Below are 23,153 nucleotides of genomic sequence, written 5' to 3' on the forward strand. Positions count from 1 at the left end.
TTTTGGGAGGCCAAGATGGGAGGATCGCTTGAGCCCAGGTGTTCCAGACCAGCCTGGGCAACATAGTGAGACCTCGTCTCTACAAAGAATAAAAAAATTAGCTGAACATTGTGGCGTGTGTCTGTAGTCCCAGCTGCTCAGGAGGCTGAGGTGGAAGGATGGCTTGAGCCTGGAGGTCAAGGCTGTGCTGAGCCAGGATCACACCACACCCAGCCCAAAACTTATCAAGCAGCAATACCACACTCCAACACTACAACTTGGGCGACAGAGTAAGACCTTGTTTCCTTAAAAAAAAAAAAAAAAAAAAAAAAAAAAAAGGCGAAGGAGGAATAGCTATTTTCAGACAATAAAACCTGAAATTACCAGGTAACCTGATTTACCACTGTTAGAACCATGATGAAAGAATCACTTAAGGATAATAAACTTTAGGATGAAAAAACCCTTTAATTTGGAATTCAGAAGGAAGTTGGGGTATGCAAGAAGAAATGGTGAGTAGAGAAATTGCTAAATATGTGACAAATCTAAATAATCATTGAATGTTAAAAAGTTATAATGACTATGAAAGTTTACACCAAAAGGAAAAACTAAAATACTAAGGAATAAAAGCCAGAATCCCTAAGGAAGCAGTTGGAGCAAAACATTCTAAGCCCTTTTTGCTGTTCAAAAGAGTGGAGAGACGAAGTCTAGACTTCTGAAAGTCAAGTATCAAGTTACAAATATAAAGATAGCCACTAACAGCATAGAAAGATAATGGGTTTTTTTCTGTCAGCTGTATGGTAGCTTCCCAGGAAGTATGACAAAACCTTTAAGATTTCCTGTTCTGTCTCCTCGTCTGCATCTGGTCCTACCATTCCTCCCCTAAGATAACATGATTAAAGTAGGGAGAAGGACCACAGCCCTGAGTTCTGCACTCTCAAAGGGAAAGGGAGAAGTGAACATCTAGGTGACCCTGGAACAGCAGGTGCTGCCTGGCCTCATTATCAAGGGCAGCTTCTGGATCTCAGGACTTGATATCAACTTGTTATCTCATTAGCCTCATTTGGAACTGCTGAACCAGTGTCTTACCAAGCTACAGGTAAAGAGATGAAAGTGAGACCTTAGCCCACCTGGGTGTATCTCTCTTCGGTCTCCCCTTGTTTCACGTGGTCTCAGGGTTGGCATTCACGTTACTGCAGACCATTAAAGAATCTCTAAGTAGGCCAGGTGCAGTGGCTCACACCTGTGATCCCAGCACTTTGGGAGGCTGAAGCAGGCAGATTGCTTGAGCCCAGGAGTTTGAGACCAGCCGGGGTGACATGATGAAACCCTGCCTCTACCAAAAAATATAAAAATTACCTGGCTGTGGTGGTGCACACCCATGGTCCCAGCTACACAGGAGGCTGAGACAGGAGGATCACTTGAGCCTGGGAGGTTGAGGCTGCAGTGAGCCGTGATCATGCCATTGCACTCCAGTCTGGGTGACAGAGTGAGACCCTGTCTCAAAAAAAAAAAAAAAAAAAAAGTTAGAATCTCTAAATAAAGAATTAGAGAAATTCATTCAAAGTTTTGTGGGTTGATAGTGACCCCTGCAGAAGCAGAAAGGCAAGCATCTCCAATCCAGGGCCCTCAATGCTCCCATTCAGCAGAGCCTGGCAAATATGAGCTCACATCAAAAGTTTTTATTTTTAAATTTTGAGACGGAGTCTCACGCTGTTGCCCCAGGCTGGAGTGCAGTGGTGCGATCTTGGCTCAACGCAAGCTCCACCTCCCAGGTTCACGCCATTCTCCTGCCTCAGTCTCCCAAGTAGCTGGGACCACTGGTGTGCACCACCACACCCGGCTAATTTTTTGTATTTTTAGTAGAGACGGGGTTTCACCATGTTAGCCAGGATGGTCTCGATCTCCTGACCTCGTGATCCGCCCGCCTTGGCCTCCCAAAGTGCTGGGATTACAGGCGTGAGCCACCATACCCAGCCCAAAAGTTATCAAGCAGCAACACCAGCAAAAAATGACAGATGGACATAGTACTGGAAGATGCGAAAGGAGCAAAATGGCATGGAATACAGCCAGAGTCAGAAAAGCATCATATGGAAAACTATAGTGATTGAAAATAAAGATCTTTCAAAACCTCCATGAAAGAGTTAAACAGCAGATTAGACACAGTTAAAACAAGAATTAGTCAACTATAAGAAAGATGAGAAGAAATTACCCATAATGCAATACACAGGAACACGGTGGGAATAGAACATGTGAAAGACATGTTAATAGATATAGAAGATTACGTGGCAACATATAACATACATCTATCTGGAGATTCTGGATGAGGGAGTAGCAAGGATGAGATAGAGGAAATATTCAAAGAGATCATGCCAGACTTTTCCAGAATTTGGAAAGACACATGCCACGGGTTAAGTTGTCTCTCAGAAGATGTTGAAGTCCTGATAGCCAGTACCTGTGAATGTGGCCTTATTTGGAAATAGGGCGTTTACAGATGATCAAGGTAAGATGAAGTAATTGGGGTAGATCCTGTAAACCAAAAATAAAAATCTAAGCTCCCAACTGACTGATGGATCCTCCCCTCAGCCAAGGGCATTCCAAAGTTAACCTAAAAGACTAGCTCAGGCCGTGATGGAAATTAGGGGTCAGATGCTTCATTATGCCCTCTTCCCTTTGGAATTCTGGCACAGTGACCAGCATTAACGTTCAAACAGAAAGAGTAAAATTAAGACTGATAGAACAGACTCTTGAAGTCTGGTAAGAAACATCTGCAATCCATTCTCTCTGAAGTCTGCTACCCGGAAGGCTTCATCTGCATAGTAAGAACCTTGGTCTCTACAACCTGTTATCTTAACCTAGACACTCCCTTCTATTGATTCCAGGTCTTTAGATAACTCTTTTTTTTTTTTCTTTTTTTTGAGACGGAGTCTTGCTCTGTTGCCCAGTCTGGAGTGCAGTGGTGTGATCTCGGCCCACTGCAACCTCCACCTCCCAGGTTCCAGCAATTCTCCCACCTCAGCCTCTGGAGTAGCTGGGATTACAGGCATGTGCCACCATGCCTGGCTAATTTTTGTATTTTTAGTAGAAACAGGGTCTCATCATGTTGGCCAGGCTGGTCTCGAACTCCTAACCTCAGGTGTTCCTCCCATCTTGGCCTCCAAAAGTGCTGGGATTATAGGCGTGAGCCTGGCCTAGATAACTCTTTCAACCAATTGGCAACCAGAAAATCCTTGAATCTATCTCTGACCTGGAAGCCCCCACTTCAAGTTGTCCCACCTTTCCAGACCAAACCAATGTACATCTTACATGTATTGATTGATGTCTTATGCCTCCCTAAAATGTATAAAACCAAGCTGTAGCCCAACCACCTTGGAAACATGTCTCAGGATCTGCTGGGACTGTGTCACAGGCCATTAGTCACTCATATTTGGCTCAGAATAAATCTCTTCAAGTATTTTACAGAATTTGACTCTTTTTATTGACAACCCTAATCCAGTGTGACTGATACCTTATGGAAAGGGGAAATTTGGACGCAGAGACAGACATATACAGAAGGAAGGCATGAAGACACAGGGAGAATTTCATCTATAAGCTAAAGAACACCTGGGGCTACCAGAATTAATGAGAGAGGCACAGGATCCTCCCTCACAGCCTCAGAAGGGATTAACCTTGCTGACACCTTGAGTTTGGACTTCCAGCCTCTGGAACTGTGAGACAATACATTTCTGCTGCATAAACTACTCAGTCTGTGATACTTCACTACAGCAACCCCAGAAATGAATACAACATGTATCCACAGAAGATACAAAAACATAAAGTATGCCAAACGGAATAAATGAAAGTAAAACTACATAGTTACGTCACGGTAACATTGAGGAATACTGTAGATAATAATATTTGTTTAAAACAGCCACAATAGGCCGGGCACCGTGGCTCACGCCTGTAATCCCAGCATTTTGGGAGGCCGAGACGGGCGGATCACGAGGTCAGGAGATCGAGACCATCCTGGCTAACACGGTGAAACCCCGTCTCTACTAAAATACAAAAAAATTAGCCAGGCATGGTGGCAGGCGCCTGTAGTCCCAGCTACTTGGGAGGCTGAGGTAGGAGAATGGCGTGAACCCGGGAGGCGGAGCTTGCAGTGAGCTGAGATCGTGCCACTGCACTCCAGTCTGGGCGACAGAGTGAGACTCTGTCTCAAAAACAAAAAACGAAAAACAAAAAAAAACCAGCCACGATAGTAAAGAAAGATTCTCTACAAAAGAATGGTGTTGGTCAGGCATGGTGGCTCACACCTGTAATCCCAGCACTTTGGGAGGCAGAGGTGGGTGGATCACCTGAGGTCAGGAGTTTGAGACCAGCCTGGCCAACATGGCAAAACCCTGTCTCTAGGAAAAATACAAAAATTAGCTGGGTGTGGTAGTGTGCACCTGTAATCCCAGCTATTTGGGAGGCTGAGGTGGAAGAATCACTTGAACCTGGGAGGTGGAGGTTGCAATGAGCCAAGATCATGCCATTTGCACCCCAGCCTGGGTGACAGAGCGAGACTCTGTCTCCAAAACAAAAAAGAATGGTGGTGGATTTCTTAACAACAATGGGACTCTGAAGACCTCAAAGTTCCCAGAGAAAAGAACTGTCAATCTGTAATTCTATACCCAGAAAAATGATCTTTCAATAATAAAGGAAAATTAGAAATATTGTTATGTTACATAACAACTAAGAATTTACCAACACACCTCGACTCAAGGAAAACAATTGAGAACCCCATATTTTATACCCAGCTAAACTACTATTCAAGTAGCTTTTAAAGGATATATTTCAGGAAGAAGGACAATTATCACATAGGGAGAGGCTGAAATAAAAGAAGGAATAATGAATAAAGAAATTGCTAAAAGTGGCTGGGCATGGTGGCTTACGCCTGTAATCCCAGCACTTTGGGAGGCCAAGGTGGGTGGATCACCTCAGCTCAGGAGTTCAAGACCACCCTGGGCAACATGGTGAAGCCCCACCCCTACTAAAATACAAAAAATTAGCTAGGCATGGTGGTGTGTGCCTGTAGTCCCAGCTACTCAGGAGGCTGAGGCAAGAGAATTGCTTGAGCCCAGGAGGCAGAGATTACAATGAGCCAAGTTGCACCACTGCACTCCAGCTTGGGCTACAGAGTAAGACTCTGTCTCAAAAAAATTAAAATAAATAAGAATTTTTTAAAAAGGAAATCATTAAAAGTGGATAATTCTAAATACACTCTCACTAGATAAATAATATCTAGTTAGACAAATATATAATTATTGTAGTTAGATAAATATATCATCCTTATAAACATTTAATTTATGGAGTTTAAAATAATAATATTACAAGTGCTATGGTCAGGCAAATATCAATAAAAAGAAAGCTGGTGTGGCTAAACTAATATTCTCTCTTTTTCTTTTTTTTTTTTTTTTGAGACGGAGTTTTGCTCTTGTTGCCCTGGCTGGAGTGCAATGGTGCGATCTCGGTTCTCCATAACCTCTGCTTCCCGGGTTCAAGCAATAATTTTATATTTTTAGTAGAGACGGGGGTTTCTCCATGTTGGTCAGGCTGGCCTCGAACTGCCAACCTCAGGTGATCCACCTGCCTCGGCCTCCCAAAGTGCTGGGATTATAGGCATGAGTCACCACGCCCGGTGCTAAATTGATTTTCAAAAATATATATTTTAAGACAAAACCATAATTAAGGAAAAGAAGGCCAGTATATAATGATGAATAGTATTGTTCAGAGGCTGTAAAGATTCAAAACATGTGTGCAGCACACCAACATGGCACAAGTATACATATGTAACAAACCTGCACGTTATGCACATGTACCCTAGAACTTAAAGTACAATAATAATAATAAATTTTTTTTAAAAAAACAATTAAATCAGAATCTTAGAGATGAAAAAAAAAAAAAGATTCAAAACATGTATGTACCTGAAACAGCCATAAGTATGGGGAAAAAATGAACAAGACTGCAAGTAGAAATTGATAATTCTATCAAAAAAGAAAATTTCAACACAACTCTCTCAGTGACTGCCAGGGCAAGCAGACAAAACATTAATAAAAGGTGAATAAGATTCCAACAGCACGATTCGCGAGCTGGATTTAAAGCCATAGCTAGGCGTGACCGTTGGAGAGGACACATTTCGCTCAGGTGCATGTGGAGCACTTACAGCAACGAGCACATGCTTGGATGTAAGGCCGGGCTCAACGCACTTCAAAACCCAGTGTCATATGACTTCACTCTCTAAGCCAAACATAATTCAACTCTCAATCGCTCACTGAGGAAGAGTGTTAAAATACATTGGAAACCTTACATCAGATTTCTAAATCATTCATGAATGAAAGAAAGCATAAAATATTTAGAACTAAATGATAATTTATTCCTTACACATTTACATTAGTAAAGAAGAGCAACTGAACATTAAAAAGTTAAGCATCCAGCCGGGCATGGTGTCTCATGCCTGTAATCCCAGCACTTTGGGAGGCCGAGGTGGGCGGATCACCTGAAGTCAGGAGTTCGACACCAGCCTGGCCAACACGGTGAAATCCTGTCTCTACTAAAACACAACAATTAGCCAGGCATGGTGGCGCGCGCCTGTAATCCCAACTACTCGGGAGGCTGAGGCAGGAGAATTGCTTGAACCCAGGAGGCAAAGGCTGCAGTGAGCCAAGATCATGCCACTACACTCCAGCCTGGGCCACAGAGCGAGACTCCGTCTCAAAAACAAACAAACAAACAAACAAACAAAAATGTTAAGCATCCAACTGAAGGAAGTCTAAAACTGACAATAGGAATATACTAAGATAGTAGAAGGATGAAGATAAAGGTAAAACATAAATAAATGAAAAACAAAACAAAATTAGAACTAAAAATACCTAAACTAAATTAGAACTAAAAACAGAACTAACATATATAAATTTGATTTATTGAAAAAATTAATAAAATGGCCACAAGATCTCTGAAGGGAAAGACTGGCAACAGGCACAAAACCCTACTGAGAAATGAGAGGAGGGCTGCTCTACAATGCAGCCGAGGGCGACATGAGCAACCTCCTAGCAAGGCAACTTGGAAAATTACACAAAATGGACCATTTCTAGAAAACTATTATTCGCCAAGTTTGATTCATAGAGAAACAGAAAGCCCGAAGAGTCCTATAATCCTAAAAGAAATTAAGAAGTTAAAATCTTCCCACAAAGATGTCAAAAATCTAAGACAGTTTTACATGTTCTGCCAAAATTAAAAAGAATATTTTATCTCATTTTTACAAACTTCAAAATGTAGGAAAAAGTGGGCACGTGACTCTCTCATAATCTAGTACAAAGACAGGACTAGTGTGTACTGAGGAAGAAAAAGCACACTCTTGGGCACAGATGAAAAATCCTGCACAAAATATTGCCCTATCCAATCTCAGAATGTGGAAAAAGTGCCGTTGGCCACTGCAGCCCCAACGCACCGTCAAACATCCATGTGTAACTTTTGACTCCCGCCAAACTGGATGACTAATAGCCGACTGCTGACCAGAAGCCTTACAGATAACATAAACAGTCGATTAACACATATTTTATACGTTATCTGTATTATATGCTGTATTCTTACGATAAAGTAAGCTAGAGAAAGAAAATATTATTAAGAAAATCATAAGAAAGAGAAAATATATTTACACGTCATCAAGTGGAAGTGGATCATCCTAAAACTCTCCATTCTCATTGCATTCACAATGAGTAGGCTGAAGAGGAGGAGGATGAGGAGGGCTTGGTCTTGCTATGTTAGGAAAGGCAGAGGCGGAAAAAAGTTTGCATGTAAGTGGATCCATGCAAGTCAAACCTGTGTTGTCCAAGGATCAAACTGTGTATGACATTTTGGTTCAATTGGGATTATGCCAGGAATCCAAGGTTAATTTAATTTTAGAAAATTTCTAAGTTACTCCACTCACATATTAAAGGAGAAAAACCATACTGTCATCTCAATAGTTGCCCCAACAGCACATGGTGCTTCTAAAGAAGGGAGAGACTTGCTTATCAGGCCCCACACCTCAGAACAAAAACATGAGAATGAATATAGAACAGCACAGCACAGAGATAAACGGATGGATGGAATGGGAAAGAGAACCGGGACAAAGACCCGCACATGTGGCGACTTGAGTTTGTCAGAGCTGTCCCGACACATCTGTTAGAGGAAGAGGGAATAGTCCTAAATACCCACAAGGAAGGTGAAATAGATCCCTGCCTCCAGTCTTTCAAAACAGTCGGTTCAGGTGTATACAACACCTCAATGTGAAAAAAAATGGGGGCCATTAGAGCAGAGTATTTGACTTTACACCCTTAGACAATAGCAAAAGAAAAAAAGTGCTTGTAAAAAAATCTTAAATTTCTCTTACTAGTATTATTGGCTATAGAGATATTGAAATTGTTATTTTGAAAACATGTTAAATATAGGGTAAGCTAAAGCTAGTAATTACATTAAAGTCGTTAGGAGCCAAAATTTTCCATATAAGAGAAATGAAATACAAGTACAAAACCAAAGAAATTAAGAAAAACTCTTTTTTTTTTTTTTTTTTTGAGACAGGGTCTCTGCTCTGTCGCCAAGGCTGGAGTGCAGTGGTGCGATCTCGACCAATTTTTGTATTTTTAGTAGAGACAAGGTTACACCATATTGGTCAGGCTAGTCTCAAACTCCTGACCCCAGGTGATCCATCCACCTTGACCTCCCAAAGTGCTGGGATTACAGGCATGAGCTACCAAGCCCGGCCTTTGCATATCTTCTTTTCAGAAATGTCTGTAAGTTGGCCAGGTGCCGTGGCTCACACCTGTAATCCCAGCACTTTGAGAGGCCGAGAAGGGCAGATCACAATATCAGGAGTTCGAGACCAGCCTGACAAACATGGGGAAACCCCAGGCTGGAGTTCAGTGATGCAATCTTGGCTCGCTGCAACCTCTGCCTCCCGGATTCAAGGGATTCTTGTGCCTCAGCCTATGGAGTAGCTGGGACCACAGGCATGCGCCAATATGCCCAGCTAACTTTTGTAATTTTTGTAGACACAGGGTTCTGCCATATTGCCCAGGCTGGTCCTGAAGTCCTGGATTCAAGTGATCTGCCCACCTCAGCCTCCCAAACTGTTGGGATTACAGGCGTGAGCCACCTCACCCAGCCTGCATTTTTGACATGATATATTCTTAATTGATACATAATTTTTGTATATATTCAAGGGGTACATGTAAAATTTTATTACATGCACAGGATGTGTAATGATTAACTCAGTATTTAAGGTGTCCATCACTTCAAGTATCTGTCATTTCTATGTGTTGGGAACATTCCAAGTCCTCTCTTCCAGCTATTTTGAAACAAACAATACACTGTCGTTAACTATAGCTACCCTACTCTACTATCAAACATTAGACTTATTCCTTCCATCTCACTGTGTATTTGTACTCATTAAGCATCCTCTTTTTGTCCTTCCCCTCCACCAGAAGGAAATAATGTATACAGTGGTCCATTTTCAAGACAAAGTGCCTTAAATTGGCTTAGGTCAGCAAGCTACAGAAAAAACAGGATATACTAGGCCCCTGGTTGGATAGCCAACACCTGCTTGTCGCCCCCGCCCCCCACACCTACTCAAGTTGCCCTCACCCAAACCAAAGAAGTTTGGTCTAAGATAAAAGTTTACTAGCCTGTAAAATAGCTCACTTTGTCTGTTCTTATCAGCCTGCCCAGCTACTTAGGTCATAAGTCAAATACTTGAAGAGCCCCTTAGCTAACTAGGATTGCAATGCATTGTGGGCTGCAACAAAATGCAGCAAGACAACCCTAAAGAAAACACCTAAAGCCCCTGCCCAACAACCAATAGGTGACGTCCAGGAAGGTTGTGACCTCATAGTACTCAGCCTATGAGGAACCGGGGGCGGGACCTGTGCACTAGGGGATAAATTGCTTGTTGAAACTGTGCTGGGTGTGCCAGCCCACCAGACACCCAATCTTGCAAGACCATCATTAAAAGTCTCACTTTGGCTCCTCTCTGGGTCTCTAAGTCCATTCTTTGGGTGTGGATGGGTGAGTTTGTTTCTCACACACCCACACACCCTTCCTAGACTCTGGGATCTATCGTTCTATTCTCTACCTCCAGAGGTCAACTTTTTTCGCTCCCACATGTGAGAACATGTGATGTTTGTTTTTCTGTGCTTGGCTTATTTCTCTTAACATAATGACCTCCAGTTCCATCCATGTTGCTGCAAATGACAGGATTTCATTCTTTTTATGACAAAATAGTATTCCATTGTGTGTGTGTGTATATATATGTATATATATGTGTATATATGTATATATCACATTTTCTTTATCCATTCATCCTTTGATAGACAGTTAGGTTGATTCCATATCTTGGCTAGTGTGAGTAGCGCTGCAATAAGCATGGGAGTGCAAGGATCCCTTTGATATACTGATTTCCTTTCCTTTGGATAAATACTCAGTAGTAGGATTGCTGGATCATATGGTAGTTCTATTTTTAGTTTTTTGAGAAACTTCCATACAGTTCCCCATAATGGCTTCGCTAATTTACATTCCCACCAACAGAACATAAGAGTTCCCTTTTCTTGGCATCTTTGCCAGCATTTATTTTTTGTCTTCTTGATAACACCCGTTCTAACTGGGGCAAGATGTTACCTCATTGTGGTTTTGATTTGCATTTCCCTGGTAACTAGTGATACTGAGATTTTTCTCATATGCCTGTTGGCCATTTGTATGTCTTTTGAGAAATGTCTGTTCAGATCTTTTGCCTGATTTTTTTTTTTCGAGACTGAGTTTCGCTTTTGTTGCCCAAGCTGGAGTGCAATGGCACGATCTCGGTTCACTGTAACCTCTGCCTCCCGGGTTCAAGTGATTCTCCTGCCTCAGCCTCCCGAGTCGCTGGGATTACAGGCACCTGCCACCACGCCCAGCTAATTGTTTGTATTTTTAGTAGAGATAGGGTTTCGCCATATTGGCCAGGCTGTTCTCAAACTCCTGACCTCAAGTAATCCAGTTGCCTTGGCCTCCCAAAGTGCTGGGATTACAGGCGTGAGGCACTGGGCCCAGCCTATTTATTTTTTAAAGAGTGTCTTGCTCTGTCACCCAGACTGGAGTTCAGTGGCATCATATTGGCTCACTGCAATCTCTGCCTCCCCAGTTCAAGTGATTCTCCTGCATCAGTCTCCCGAGTACCTGGGATTACAGGCATGCGCCACCATGCCTAGCTAATTTTTGTATTTTTAGTAGAGATGGCGTTTCATCGTGTTGGCCAGGCTGGTCTCAAACTGCTGGCCTCAAGTGATCTGCCCACCTCAGCCTTCCAAAGTGCTGGGATTATGAGCTACTGCGCCTGGTCACATTTAAAAACATTTTTTTAGCAACAGGGTCTCACTGTATTGTGCAGGCTGGTCTCAAACTCCTGGTCTGGAGAGATTCTCCCACCTTGGCCTCCCAAAACTCTGGGATTGCAGGCGTGAGTCACCTTGCCCAGCCTGCTGGGAGTTTTTATCATGAAGAAGGGTGTTATATTTTATCACATGTTTTCTCGGCATCTATTGAGGTGATCATACGGTTTTTGTCCTTCAATCTGTGGATTTGACGTATTGCATGTATTGATTTGCGTATGTTGAACCATCCTTGCATCCCCAGGATAAATCCCATTTAGTCATAATGGATTATCTTTTAATGTGCTATTAGATTCAATTTGCTAGTATTTTGTTGAGAATTTTTGTGTTCATCAGGAATATTGACCTGTAGTTTTCTTTTTTGTTGTTGTGTCCTTGCCTGGTTTGAGTATCAGGGTAATGCTGGCCTCATAGAATGAGTTAGAGAGAATTCCCTCTTCTTCAGTTTTTTTGGAACAGTTTATGGAGAAATGGTATTAGTTCTTTTTTGTAAGTTTGGTAGAATTTAGTAGTAAAGCCATCTGGTCTGCAGGCCTTTCGTGTTGTTGTTGGGAGATTTTTATTACTGTTCCAATCTCATTACTCCTTATCGATCTGTTCGGGTTTTCTGTTTCTTCTTGATTCAGTCTCGGCAGGCTGCGTGTGCCAGGGATGTCTCCATTTCCTCCAGGTTTCCAGTCTGTGAGTGTATAATTTCTCAGGCAGTCTCTGGTGATCTCTGGTATTTCTGTAATATCAGTTGTAATGTCTCTTTTTTGTTTCTAGTTTTGGTTATTTGGGTTGTCTCTCCTTTTTTCTTCATTATCAACTTAGAATATTTTCAGCTTCCATTTATGATGGGCTTATCAGGACATCGCTCCATGAGGTGAGGCATGTCTGATGTGCTTACGGCAGGGTTTAAGTGCTCCCACAAGCCTGCTCTGACAGTCTGTACTTATTTGGGGTAAAAAGAAAAAACACCTTAGCTCTGCTGACAAATAATGAGTCATATTTTCCCACAAAGATAAGTTTTGAAATAACAAAGGAAATTAAAGAAAAAGTGTTTTGCTTCATGGGAAATCCCCAAAGTTCCTCCCCACACCCCATGGGACCCAAGGGCCCTAGACCTCAGGGCGGGGCCTGCAGCGGAGGGAGCAGAGCCAGCAAGGAGCTGCCCTCAGGTGGGTCCTGGCCACACAGCCAGCCTCGGAGCCACTGAGGGGCCTGCCCTGGGCTCTGAGTCTAGAGGCCCCTTCCAGCCTCAATCTTTCTTCCAGGGTAAGCAGCCTGAGGGGCCAAGAGGACAGTCCGCCGAACCCTGAGCCCAAGGCCCAGGACTCCCTGCTTAAATGTCCCCAAGCCTGGATCCATCCTCCCAAGGTGGAGCTGCCGGAGCTGTACCCAGTCCTGCTGGCCTGAGGGGCAGCCAGGGGCGGCGACGAGGTGGTTTTCTGGGGCTGCAGATGAGCTTGGACCCACGGGCTGGGTGTAGCATGTGGGCTCATTGAGGCCCCTCACGATGTGGGAAAATCAGAGAGGGGGCTGGCTGGGGCTGGCCCTCCTGCAAGGACTTCTGAGAGCACTCCAAGGAGCCCTGGGGTCCTCCACTTGTCCCTGGCCTTCCAGGCCCTCACACACCATTGTTGTCAAGACAGAAGAGACTGGGCGCAGTGGCTCACGGCTGTAATCCCAGCACTTTGGGAGGCCAAGGTGGGCGGATCATCTGAGGTCAGGAGTTCGAGACCAGCCTGGCCAACATGGTGAAATCCTGTCTCTACTAAAAAATACAAAAATTAGCTGGGCGTGGTGGCAGGCGCCTTAATCCCAGCTACTTGGGAGGCAGAGGTAGGAGAATCGTTTGAACCTGGGAGGCAGAGTTTGTAGTGAGCCGAGATAAAGCCATTGCACTCAAACCTGGGGTACAAGAGCGAAACTTCTCTCAAAGGAAAAAAAAAAAGACAGAAGAGAATCTATTCTGTCTAACTGCCTTTAGCTTGAGGGCGGAGAAGGCAGCCTCCCTTCATACTCATGCCCCAGCCCTGCAAATGTCACAGCAGGGTCCACCTGGCTGCCCCTCCCCATACCCAGAATAATCCCCACCCAGAGTCCCTGGAGGACCCAACCCTCGTGGGCATGCCTGGGGCACAGCTGCATTCAGGCATCCAGCAACCCAGACAGAGAGCAGAGGCTCCCCAACCATGGCTGGGAGGTAAGGACTGACCCCAAGGCCAAATTGGAGCAGCAAGAAGGTGAAGGGAGATCTGGGACGGGCTAGGGGAGGCTGGATCTCTTCCCCATTCACTTCCTGGTGCACCTAAACTGGCCCCAGGGGTGCAGCTGACAGGCCCCACCCTTGGGAACTGCACCCTGCTGATGGGTGTCCTGCAGGCACCCTGAGGCCAGCACCCTGGACCCCTGCCCTACATAGGCCTTACAAGGAGGAGCCAGGGTGGACACCCAGACTGCACTGAAAAGTAGGGGTGCTCTCAGGGTCCCAGACCCTACTCAGGGACCCCAGTGAGGGGTAGGGAGTGGGAGGCAGAGCCCCTTGCTGGGAGCCTCTAGCCAAGCCTACCTTTTCAGATATGCCAGCGAGCGGCCCCAGCTTCGTCCTCCAGGATAAAGACCCTAGTTACCTCCACTGCTCAGCCTCCCTTGCAGCTAAGTATAGCCACGTGACCAAGTTCTAGATCAAGTTCCAGATCACAGATAAGTGGAAGTGCCCTGTGGGACTTCCAGGAAGTCTCCTCTGGGATGTCCCTTATTCTCTGCTAAGAACACAGAGGCAGTGGCTGAGCTCTAGCAGCCATTGTGAGGCCATGAAGGCAGGGATCCTAGGGACTGGGATCTGAAAACTGGAGGGTCCTGGCTCCCAATGGCAGTGGAGCAATGCCATCATCTCTAGCAAGGCTATCTCTAGCCTGCCAGCCCCTGGACCTGCTTAGTGTTCGAGAGTAATGAACGACCTTGCTGAAGCCACTGTTCCTTAGGTCTCTGTGGCCTGTAGCTGAGCTTGACTCTGATTCGTAGGCCTGTAACTGGTGGGCCTCTACCTCGAGGGAGTGGGGTGTAGATTTTTCCTGGAGGTGAAGGTTCTCAGCCCCACCCTCTAGCCCGCCCACCCAGCTCCAGCCGTCTGTTTCTGTCTCGGATGAGAGGGGGCCTCTCAGGACAAAGAGGAAGTAGCTGGAAGGGGAAGCAGTGAGCTGCAGAGAGGAGGAGGTTGGTGTGGAGCACAGGCAGCACCAAGCCTGCCCCGTGAGCTGAGGGCCTGCAGTCTGTGGCTGGAATCAGGATGGACACCAAGGCACGACCCCCAGAGGTATGTACCAATGAGGCCAGGGCAGATGAGAAAAGCCAGGCCTGGGGAAGGGGCTGCTGTCTGCCTCCCTATGGCCTCAGCCTCCTGGCAACCCCAGGTCCAGAGAGTCACACAGCCTCCAGCTAGTCCTGTAGATGACTGGCTCCTTCCCCAATCCGTGCAGCTGGGTGATACCCAGCCAGGTGACAGCTGGGCCCTCTACCTCAGCCTGGGACTGGCAGCCGTGCCTAATGCCCTGCAGGGCAGAAAATCTGGCACCTTCAGCCATGACCTCTGATGCCTGCAGGGTCTTATGCTATCTACCATGGGACAAGGGGGCTACAGCCCTACTCTCCAAGGGTGTCTCAGCTCAAGCCAACCTTGCTTGAGGGCCTCCCAGGTTCCATTGCAAGAGGAGGTGGTGAGGCACTCTGGGGTCTATAGTCCTGGGAGGGGCCTTGGACAGGCTACAAGTCTGAGATGGGGCCTGCAAGAAGCAGGGCCTCTGTGCTCTGAGCTGCCCATCTGCCTGGAGCATTTAAGGGAGCAAGGGCCCTCTCTGGTGAGGGCAGGGAGGGTGGGGAGCAGCTGTCCAAGGACGGCCCTGGCACTTCGTTGCCCAGCCACAGCCCAGGATTCCATGTTTCCTCTCATTGCCCAGCCACAGCCCAGGATTCCGTGTTTTCTCTCTGAGAGTTAGTGGGGGAGGGCAAAGGCCTGATGCTGGGCCCTGAATCCCTGGGAACAGTGGGGACACGGTAGGCACCCTGAGGTCCCCTCTGCGTGGTGGGGGGAGCAACCCCCGGAGTTCAGCTCTGGGGTGGGGGCGGCACCCGACCCACCTCTGCAGGACCCCCCAGTGTGCGAGGAGTTGGGCCAGAGTGACTTGGCCTGAGTCCCCGTCCCCACACTTGGTTTATGCTCCGACTCCCAATCTCCTATAACACTTGGTCTCCAGGGCAGACACAGCCCAGGCCTGACTCCTATGGCGTTCCCACCCCCTGCTGAGGCAGGCCAGGTTCTCAAAGGCCTCATCCCTGACCCGTGGGAGGATAGCCCTGACGAACCCCAGTGGCCTGGAGGCCGAGCTGGCTGCTCCCAGGTGGACAGCCAACCCACAGAGCCCCTGGGTCCCAGTGCCCAGCCTGGCTGCAGACACAGGCACTCAGCACTGCCCAGGCCCAGGCCCCAAACCTTGGATACCTCCCCATCCCGGCCAGCGGCCAGCCAGCTCCTGCCCTGGTGGATACCTCAGTCAGAGGCTGGCCAGTCAGGTGTCCATGATGGGCACAGATCCCTCCCTGCACCCAGGGAGGGCGCCTCTGTATTTGTGAGGCACCCTTCCCCATCGTGGCACCTGGGGCAGCCTGACTGCTTGCTTTGAAGGTGGGATTGGGGGTGGGAGCCCACATGCCACGGGGCTTGGATGGCCTGGCTCCCAGGTCCTTATGGGGTGACCGCTCTTAGGAGACAAGGCGAGTCCCTGTAGCAGAGGACAACCGCCTCCCCCAGCAGTGCAGGGGTCTCACTCTGTCACCATCTCTGCCCTCTCCACGCTTAGCCTCTCCAGCCAGGGTGCTGCCCCATTGACCCCTCTGACCTGTGGCTCTCAGGAGGGGCTGCCGTGGGGCCAAGACAGGAGCCCAGCCCAGGAGGGAAGCAGTTATTTATAGGCCAGCAATAAGAGGACCAAGCGACAAAAGCAGAAATGGGGCTTTCAGACACAGTTTCAGTCGTGGTTGAAACAGGGAACTGAGACACAAATACCTAGATACTCACTGAGCATCACTGAGTGGGAGACACAGAAAGCCGGGGCATGTGGCCAGGCACAGACGCCCACCCCGGCCCGCACGCTTGGCCCAGCCTCAGCCCTGGGGACCGCCTTAGTAGCAGTCCCTCCGGCTTGGCCAGGGGGACAGGGCAGGTGACATGTGGCCGGCTGCGGGCTCCAACACCCACACAGCTTGTCCTTGTGGAAAGCATACCCCCAACATCCAAGGTGTGACCTCAGGCACGAGTGGGATGCTTTTGGGGGCTTATGTGGGTGTCTGTGCAGGGGTGTCTCCAGTGCCTAGCTGCCCAGGCACTGAGGGGCAGTTCTGGGTGGGGCTGGAGCTGCTGGTGATGCCAGGCTGCCCTGTGCAGATGCTGAAGTCTCTTCGGAGAACGGCAGTGACCCCCATGTGGCCGTGCTCCATGCCGCCCCGCCGCCTGTGGGACAGAGAGGCTGGCACGGTAGGACTGGGGGGCCCCAGGGAGGAGGTGGCTGGGATCAGTGGCCTTTCAGAAGCTGTGAGCCAGAGTGGAGAGGACACAAGCAGCCTTGAGGGGGCCTCCACCCTCAAGGAGGGGAGCAGAGGTGCCCTGATCGGTGGGCAAGGCAAGCCTCCCTGGGCTGCTCCAGACCTTCCCTTTATCCCCCTGCTGGAGGTGCTGGGGACAGCTAGTTACCACGAGCCACGGCATTGCAGAGTGGGCTGCAGGCCTCCCGACCCCCGCCACCACCCTGGGCTGGGACCCTTCTCTGTATCACTCTCCTCTCTCCCTTGTCCACCCTAGTCCCACCCCAGCGGCAGCACAGGTCCAGGGAAGTCAAGATGGTCTCTGTCTCAGCACTGGAGGGGCCATGGTGGCCCAGCCAGCAGTCAACCCCCCACCTGTCCTGGTGACCCTGCGGGTGCTGCCCCATCCAGTTGCAGGTCCTGGGAGCGCTGGCTATGCTGTGGCTGGGCTCCATGGCTCTTACCTACCTCCTGTGGCAAGTGCGCCGTCCTCCCACCTGGGGCCAGGTGCAGCCCAAGGACGTGCCCAGGTCCTGGGGGCATGGTTCCAGCCCAGCTCTGGAGCCCCTGGAAGCGGAGGTCAGGAAGCAGAGGGACTCCTGCCAGTAAGTGAGCCCATGGAGGCCTGCCTGGGCAGGTCTTGGTTTGGGGCTGCTGCCTGTGTTTCTGCCCTTGGATCTGCCCATGAGATAAGGGCGGCCCTCTACCAGCTCCTCTAGAAGGTGCAGGTCACCCGGGAGGGCCACAACCGTATGAGCTGGCGTGGGGGCTGGGGACGGGGCAGGCGTGTGGTGCTTTTTGCAGCAAACAAAGGCTGCCACCCGGGGGATCTGACAGGCTGGAAAACACTGCCTGTGCTGAGCTCACCCCCTCAGTCTTTCCACTCCTGGGGAGTAGTGTCACTGTCCCCTCCCGCCCCTCAGCCTTCCCTCCCACCTTTCTTTCCCTGCGGTTGGGGTACTGGAATCGCAGGACTGCCCTGGAGGAACCTGTTGGGCCATCTTGCATACATTCCCTGGAAATGGAATCTCGCCTGCCCCTGGCCCAGCCTTTCCCTTCCAGGCCAGCTCTGGCCGCCACCAAGGGCTTCCACACCAGGAAGCCACCCCAGACTCCAGACTCCACAGCTCTGCTCTACTCTTCCTGGCTTCAGGAGCAGCTGCTCCCTGTGGGCAGTGCCTCAGGGTTGGGTGGGGCCAGGACCCCCCAGTCTAACCTGCTCTGCACCAGGCAGCCCCTCTCAGGCTCCTTCCCAACGTGCTCCTGGGTGTCCCATCCCAGCAGCATGCTGGGCTCAGGCCCACCCTGCCCAGTCTGTTTTGTTGCCTATACCTTAAACCCTTACCCTTGCACTTGGCCTGGGCTCATCCCAGGGGCCACCTGAGCAACAGTTGCTCTGGCTTGGCAGCGGGATGGGGCAGGTGATGTGAGGCAGGTTGGGGGCTCCTGCACCCATACTGAGCCCAGTGTGGCTCTCTCCACAGGCTTGTCCTTGTGGAAAGCATCCCCCAGGACCTGCCATTTGCAGCCGGCAGCCTCTCCGCCCAGCCTCTGGGCCAGGCCTGGCTGCAGCTGCTGGACACTGCCCAGGAGAGCGTCCACGTGGCTTCATACTACTGGTCCCTCACAGGGCCCGACATTGGGGTCAACGACTCATCTTCCCAGCTGGTGCGCCCCGCCCTGACCCCACCGCATCCTGGTGCTGGAAACACAGCAAGTCAGGCTGCCCATCTATGTAGGGGTCTCGGGCACCAGGCCCGGGGGCTCAACTCGGTGGTAGGGTCTAGCATGGAGCAGGGATTAGGCCACTCCCTTGGGGGCTCTAAGGGCAGAGGTGTCAAGGAGCTGGGCCTCTGGGTGACTAAACACTCAAAGACTGGGCCTGGTGCAGTTTGGCTCTCAACCAAGGGTCATCCATATACTTGACCTGACCTTGAGCTGTGGGCAGTCATAGGTAGGTCTCCTGAGGAGAGCATGGGTCCTAGTGGGAGTGCGGAGGAGAGGGCAGCCTGAGGTCTGCTCTCATGGCTGGCCTGGCCTTGCAGGGAGAGGCCCTTCTGCAGAAGCTGCAGCAGCTGCTGGGCAGGAACATTTCCTTGGCTGTGGCCACCAGCAGTCCAACACTGGCCAGGAAGTCCACCGACCTGCAGGTCCTGGCTGCCCGAGGTGGGTACCTGCACCATGCTGGGCCCCACTGCCCTAGCGTCAGGCACGGGCTGTCTGGCTGGCACCATGGGACAAGGAAAAGGGGCAGGGGTGGGAAAGGTGTCCTGGGCTTCCCTAGGACACCCCAGGAGGGCAGGACCCAGGGCTCCGAGGTCCTTTGAGTCAGCTTCACCTGGGCATAGGGCTGGTTCCAAGGAACCAAAAGTGCCATTTTCCACAGGGCAGAGCATGGGTGGCTTCGGAGCCCTGCTGAGCCCAGCAGCTCTGACCCCTGGCTGGAGGCTCAGGCTGGGACCTCTGGCTGGGGAGCAAGAGGCCATGGGCAGTCACCACAAAGGCAGGCTCTGGAGCTGAGCTGCCCAGAGGGACCCTGGGCCAGTCTATCCCTCAGTGTCCTCACCTATAAAACGGGGATGAGGATAGCAGCAGCTTAGTAGGACTGTTGTGGGGACATCCGAGTCAACCCCACTGTCATGAGCTTGGGGTCAGGCTCACCATGAAGCTGGCATTTAGCAAGACCTAGTCCATCCCATTGCCTGAACTCTCCACCAGGTGCCCAGGTACGACGGGTGCCCATGGGGCGGCTCACCAGGGGCGTTTTGCACTCCAAATTCTGGGTTGTGGATGGACGGCACATATACATGGGCAGTGCCAACATGGACTGGCGGTCCCTGACGCAGGTGAGTGCCAGGGCCCTAACATAGGAGGCCCGCCTGAAGCTCTTCCCCTCCTGAACTCTGGGGACTTGGCCTGACATCTCAGTGCATCTGGAGAAAGTCGTGTAGTACTGTTTACAATGTCACCATGGCAGAAACAATTGGAGACTGGTCTAATAAATGATGGAATTCTACACAGCCACTGAACTCATGCTGTGGAATCACATTAAATGACATGGAAAGATGTTCAAGTCACATTATCCAGGGAAACATGCAGATTACAAAACACACGCCTTTTTAGGAAAAGCAATGCATGAAAAATGTGTCAGAATGGTCATGGCAAAGGCAACCCTGGTTATCACTTGACAGTGGTATTAAGAATGATCCCATTCTTAATGCCTTGATGCATTTTCTATTGTTTTTGTAATAAACATGTATTGCTTTGATCATTGGAATACAATGTTCAAAAACACAGGGACCCGCTGGGCGCTCCTCCCACCAGCACACTCTTACAGATTCCTACAGGCAATGCTTCCCACAAGTGGGGATCCGTGGGGCAGGGGCTGTGCCTGCCCCAGCATCCCTGGCCTGGGTGGAGTGGGGTGGAGGCCCCACAGAGGGGATTTTCTCCCACAGCACCTGACTTTGGTCCCTGCAGGTGAAGGAGCTTGGCGCTGTCATCTATAACTGCAGCCACCTGGCCCAAGACCTGGAGAAGACCTTCCAGACCTACTGGGTGCTGGGGGTGCCCAAGGCTGTCCTCCCCAAAACCTGGCCTCAGAACTTCTCATCTCACATCAACCGTTTCCAGCCCTTTCAGGGCCTCTTTGATGGGGTGCCCACCACTGCCTACTTCTCAGTAAGGCGGGTTGAGAAGGAGCCCATCAGAGACCCCTGTTCTGCCCTGGCTGGCCAGACCCACAGGGAGCCCTCTGGACTGGCCCTGCAGACACCAGCAGCATCAGCCGGGTCTTCAGGCAGCCAGCACCATGGGTGGGACTGTGGCCCTGGGGTGAGCAGCAGGCTGGCATCAGCAGGCTCTGGGCTGTGCCTGGAGGCAGGCTTAGCTCCAGGAGGACAGCTGGTCAGCACTATCCCTGGGAAACAGGCTGCCTAGGAGGTGATGGGAGGCCCTGGGGCCCTGGGAGTCTCTAGACTGCTGGAAAAGGCCAAGGGGCTTAGCTGGGCACTGGAGAGGGAGGGGAGCCCCACTTGCTCTGTGGGGAAGGAAGGGAAGAGTGAGGGGTGGGCAGATCCTCCTTTATCAGCCCACGGGAGTGGGGGTGGACAGCCCCCCAGCCAGCCCAGGACTGGTCTGCAGTAGAGGCTGTATCAGAACAAGGGAAATCTTCCTAGATGGGGCGGGGGGGGGGGGGGGGGTTGGCACCCTGAAGGGAGTGGAGAAGCATCCCCGTGGCCAGAAACTGTTTCTGGGAAGTCAATCCAGCCTGGAGCCCAGGGCGGTCCAGCTGCTTTCCGTCATTCTACCAGGCCTCAGCCAGTCCCCAGGACCCCTGTGGAACTGACCCCTTTTTTCGTCATGTTTCCAGGCACCTGGGCCCCATCCCTCCACCACCACATGGGGCCTCTTGGGTGGTGCATGGTGGGGTCACAAGTTCAGAATGGACTGGGCTGGCAGAGCCTTCAGGGACCCCTCTCCCGTCACAGGCATCGCCACCCGCACTCTGTCCCCAGGGCCGCACCCCTGACCTGGAGGCGCTGTTGGCGGTGATGGGGAGCGCCCAGGAGTTCATCTACGCCTCCGTGATGGAGTATTTCCCTACCACGCGCTTCAGCCACCCCCGCAGGTAGGGCAGCCTGCTCTGCTGATGGGCAGCTCCTGGGCACGTCCCCTCCTGCTGGGACCCCTGCCGGGCCGGGGGCTTGTAAGCAGAGCCCCGCCTCTCTCCACCCCAAGGTACTGGCCGGTGCTGGACAACGCGCTGCGGGCGGCCGCCTTCAGCAAGGGTGTGCGCGTGCGCCTGCTGGTCAGCTGCGGACTCAACACGGACCCCACCATGTTCCCCTACCTGCGGTCCCTGCAGGCGCTCAGCAACCCCGCGGCCAACGTCTCTGTGGACGTGGTGAGGGCGCGCTCCCAGCCGGGCATGGGGAAGGCGCCCTCCTCCCGCCCTTCCTGACGCGCTGCCTCTGCTCCCCTAAGAAAGTCTTCATCGTGCCGGTGGGGAATCATTCCAACATCCCGTTCAGCAGGGTGAACCACAGCAAGTTCATGGTCACGGAGAAGGCAGCCTACATAGGTGAGCGCCAGCAGATCACGGCGGGCGGGCCCCAGGGTGGCCAGGCACGGGCGAGGGAGGCAGTGGCTTTGTGACCGGCGTGGACACCTCAGGACAGAGGGGCTGCTGCTGAAGGGGGACAGGGTCTCCATGGAGTTCCGGGAACCAGGCCACCCGCCTGTCACCTGGCCCCCCAGGGCCCCAGAACACTGAGTCAGGACGCCTGGCGCCGCGTGGTGAGGATGGAGTTCCTCCGCGACCAGCTGTCCCTCCCGCACCTAAGCGAGGGGCTTCCCCGGCTGGGGTCTGATGACAGTGGAGGGGCCAGCTGCCAACCGTGCCCAAACCCGTAGCCGGGCCTGGCGCTGAGCGGGCTGCGGAGAGGCCTGTGGGAGCCGGCGCCCCAGCGTCTCCTCCGTCCTCCCCACAGGCACCTCCAACTGGTCGGAGGATTACTTCAGCAGCACGGCGGGGGTGGGCCTGGTGGTCACCCAGAGCCCCGGCGCGCAGCCCGCGGGGGCCACGGTACAGGAGCAGCTGCGGCAGCTCTTTGAGCGGGACTGGAGTTCGCGCTACGCCGTCGGCCTGGACGGACAGGCTCCGGGCCAGGACTGCGTTTGGCAGGGCTGAGGGGGGCCCTTTTTTCTCTCGGCGACCCCGCCCCGCCCCCGCCCTCCCCTCTGACCCGGCCTGGGCTTCAGCAGCTTCCTCCTGTAAGCAGCCCGGGTCGGCACTGAGCCAGGAGCCGCCTGCGACCGCCCGGGCGCCGCGCACCGCCCGCCAGCTCTCTGATTTCCGAGTCCAGCCCCCCTAAGCCCCGCCTCCTCCAGGGAGCCCTCCAGGAGGCCCCTACCCTGACTCCTGGCCCACAGGCCAGGCCTAAAAAACACTCGTGGCTTCCCAGTGCCTCTGTGTGAGTCCAGCGCTGGCGGCCCTTCATCCTTTTGCCAAGGGCCCGCCTCTACGCGCCCGCCCCTGCGAAGCCGCGCCGCGCGACTGCCGTGGCAGCGCCTCAGCTAGTCCGAGGTCCGCGAGAACCCGGGGCGGGGCGGGGACCAGACGGGCCCCCCGGGCGGAGCGAACCCTCAATCTCCCACCCCGCGCCGAGTTGCCGCGCTCCGGAACCCAAA

At 51.4% G+C, this 23,153-nt stretch overlaps 1 protein-coding gene across 4 annotated transcripts; it reads left to right on the forward strand.

The window, feature by feature from the left end:
- The first annotated feature begins 14,470 nt into the window (after positions 1 to 14,470).
- Positions 14,471 to 22,926, forward strand: PLD4 (phospholipase D family member 4). Of its 4 annotated transcripts, none has more exons than XM_073011376.1 (11): positions 14,471 to 14,700; positions 16,825 to 16,914; positions 17,373 to 17,566; positions 18,446 to 18,629; positions 19,007 to 19,127; positions 19,680 to 19,807; positions 20,442 to 20,795; positions 21,452 to 21,591; positions 21,702 to 21,867; positions 21,948 to 22,044; positions 22,454 to 22,926. In XM_073011376.1, the coding sequence occupies exons 1-11, from the start codon at positions 14,674 to 14,676 to the stop codon at positions 22,651 to 22,653; spliced, it is 1,701 nt and encodes a 566-aa protein (XP_072867477.1). In that variant the 5' UTR covers positions 14,471 to 14,673; the 3' UTR covers positions 22,654 to 22,926. The 4 variants fall into 4 exon arrangements, with proteins under 4 accessions (XP_072867477.1, XP_007986205.1, XP_007986204.1 ...); XM_007988014.3 differs by having other exon boundaries at positions 14,477 to 14,700; positions 20,442 to 20,642; positions 21,479 to 21,591; XM_007988013.3 differs by having other exon boundaries at positions 14,481 to 14,700; positions 20,442 to 20,642.
- The last annotated feature ends 227 nt before the right edge of the window (positions 22,927 to 23,153 follow it).

The sequence above is a fragment of the Chlorocebus sabaeus genome, chromosome 24 (assembly GCF_047675955.1).
Source record: "Chlorocebus sabaeus isolate Y175 chromosome 24, mChlSab1.0.hap1, whole genome shotgun sequence".
Taxonomy (NCBI): domain Eukaryota; kingdom Metazoa; phylum Chordata; class Mammalia; order Primates; family Cercopithecidae; genus Chlorocebus; species Chlorocebus sabaeus.

What these genes read in the sequence shown, in the direction of transcription:
- PLD4 (XM_007988010.3), top strand. Translation starts at nt 16,609, where the DNA reads ATGTGGCCGGCTGCGGGCTCCAACACCCACACAGCTTGTCCTTGTGGA. An exon ending in GGGACAGAGAGGCTGGCACG is followed by an intron (nt 16,915 to 17,372) that starts GTAGGACTGGGG and finishes TGCCCCATCCAG; the next exon opens with TTGCAGGTCCTGGGAGCGCT. An exon ending in ACTGGCGGTCCCTGACGCAG is followed by an intron (nt 19,808 to 20,441) that starts GTGAGTGCCAGG and finishes TGGTCCCTGCAG; the next exon opens with GTGAAGGAGCTTGGCGCTGT.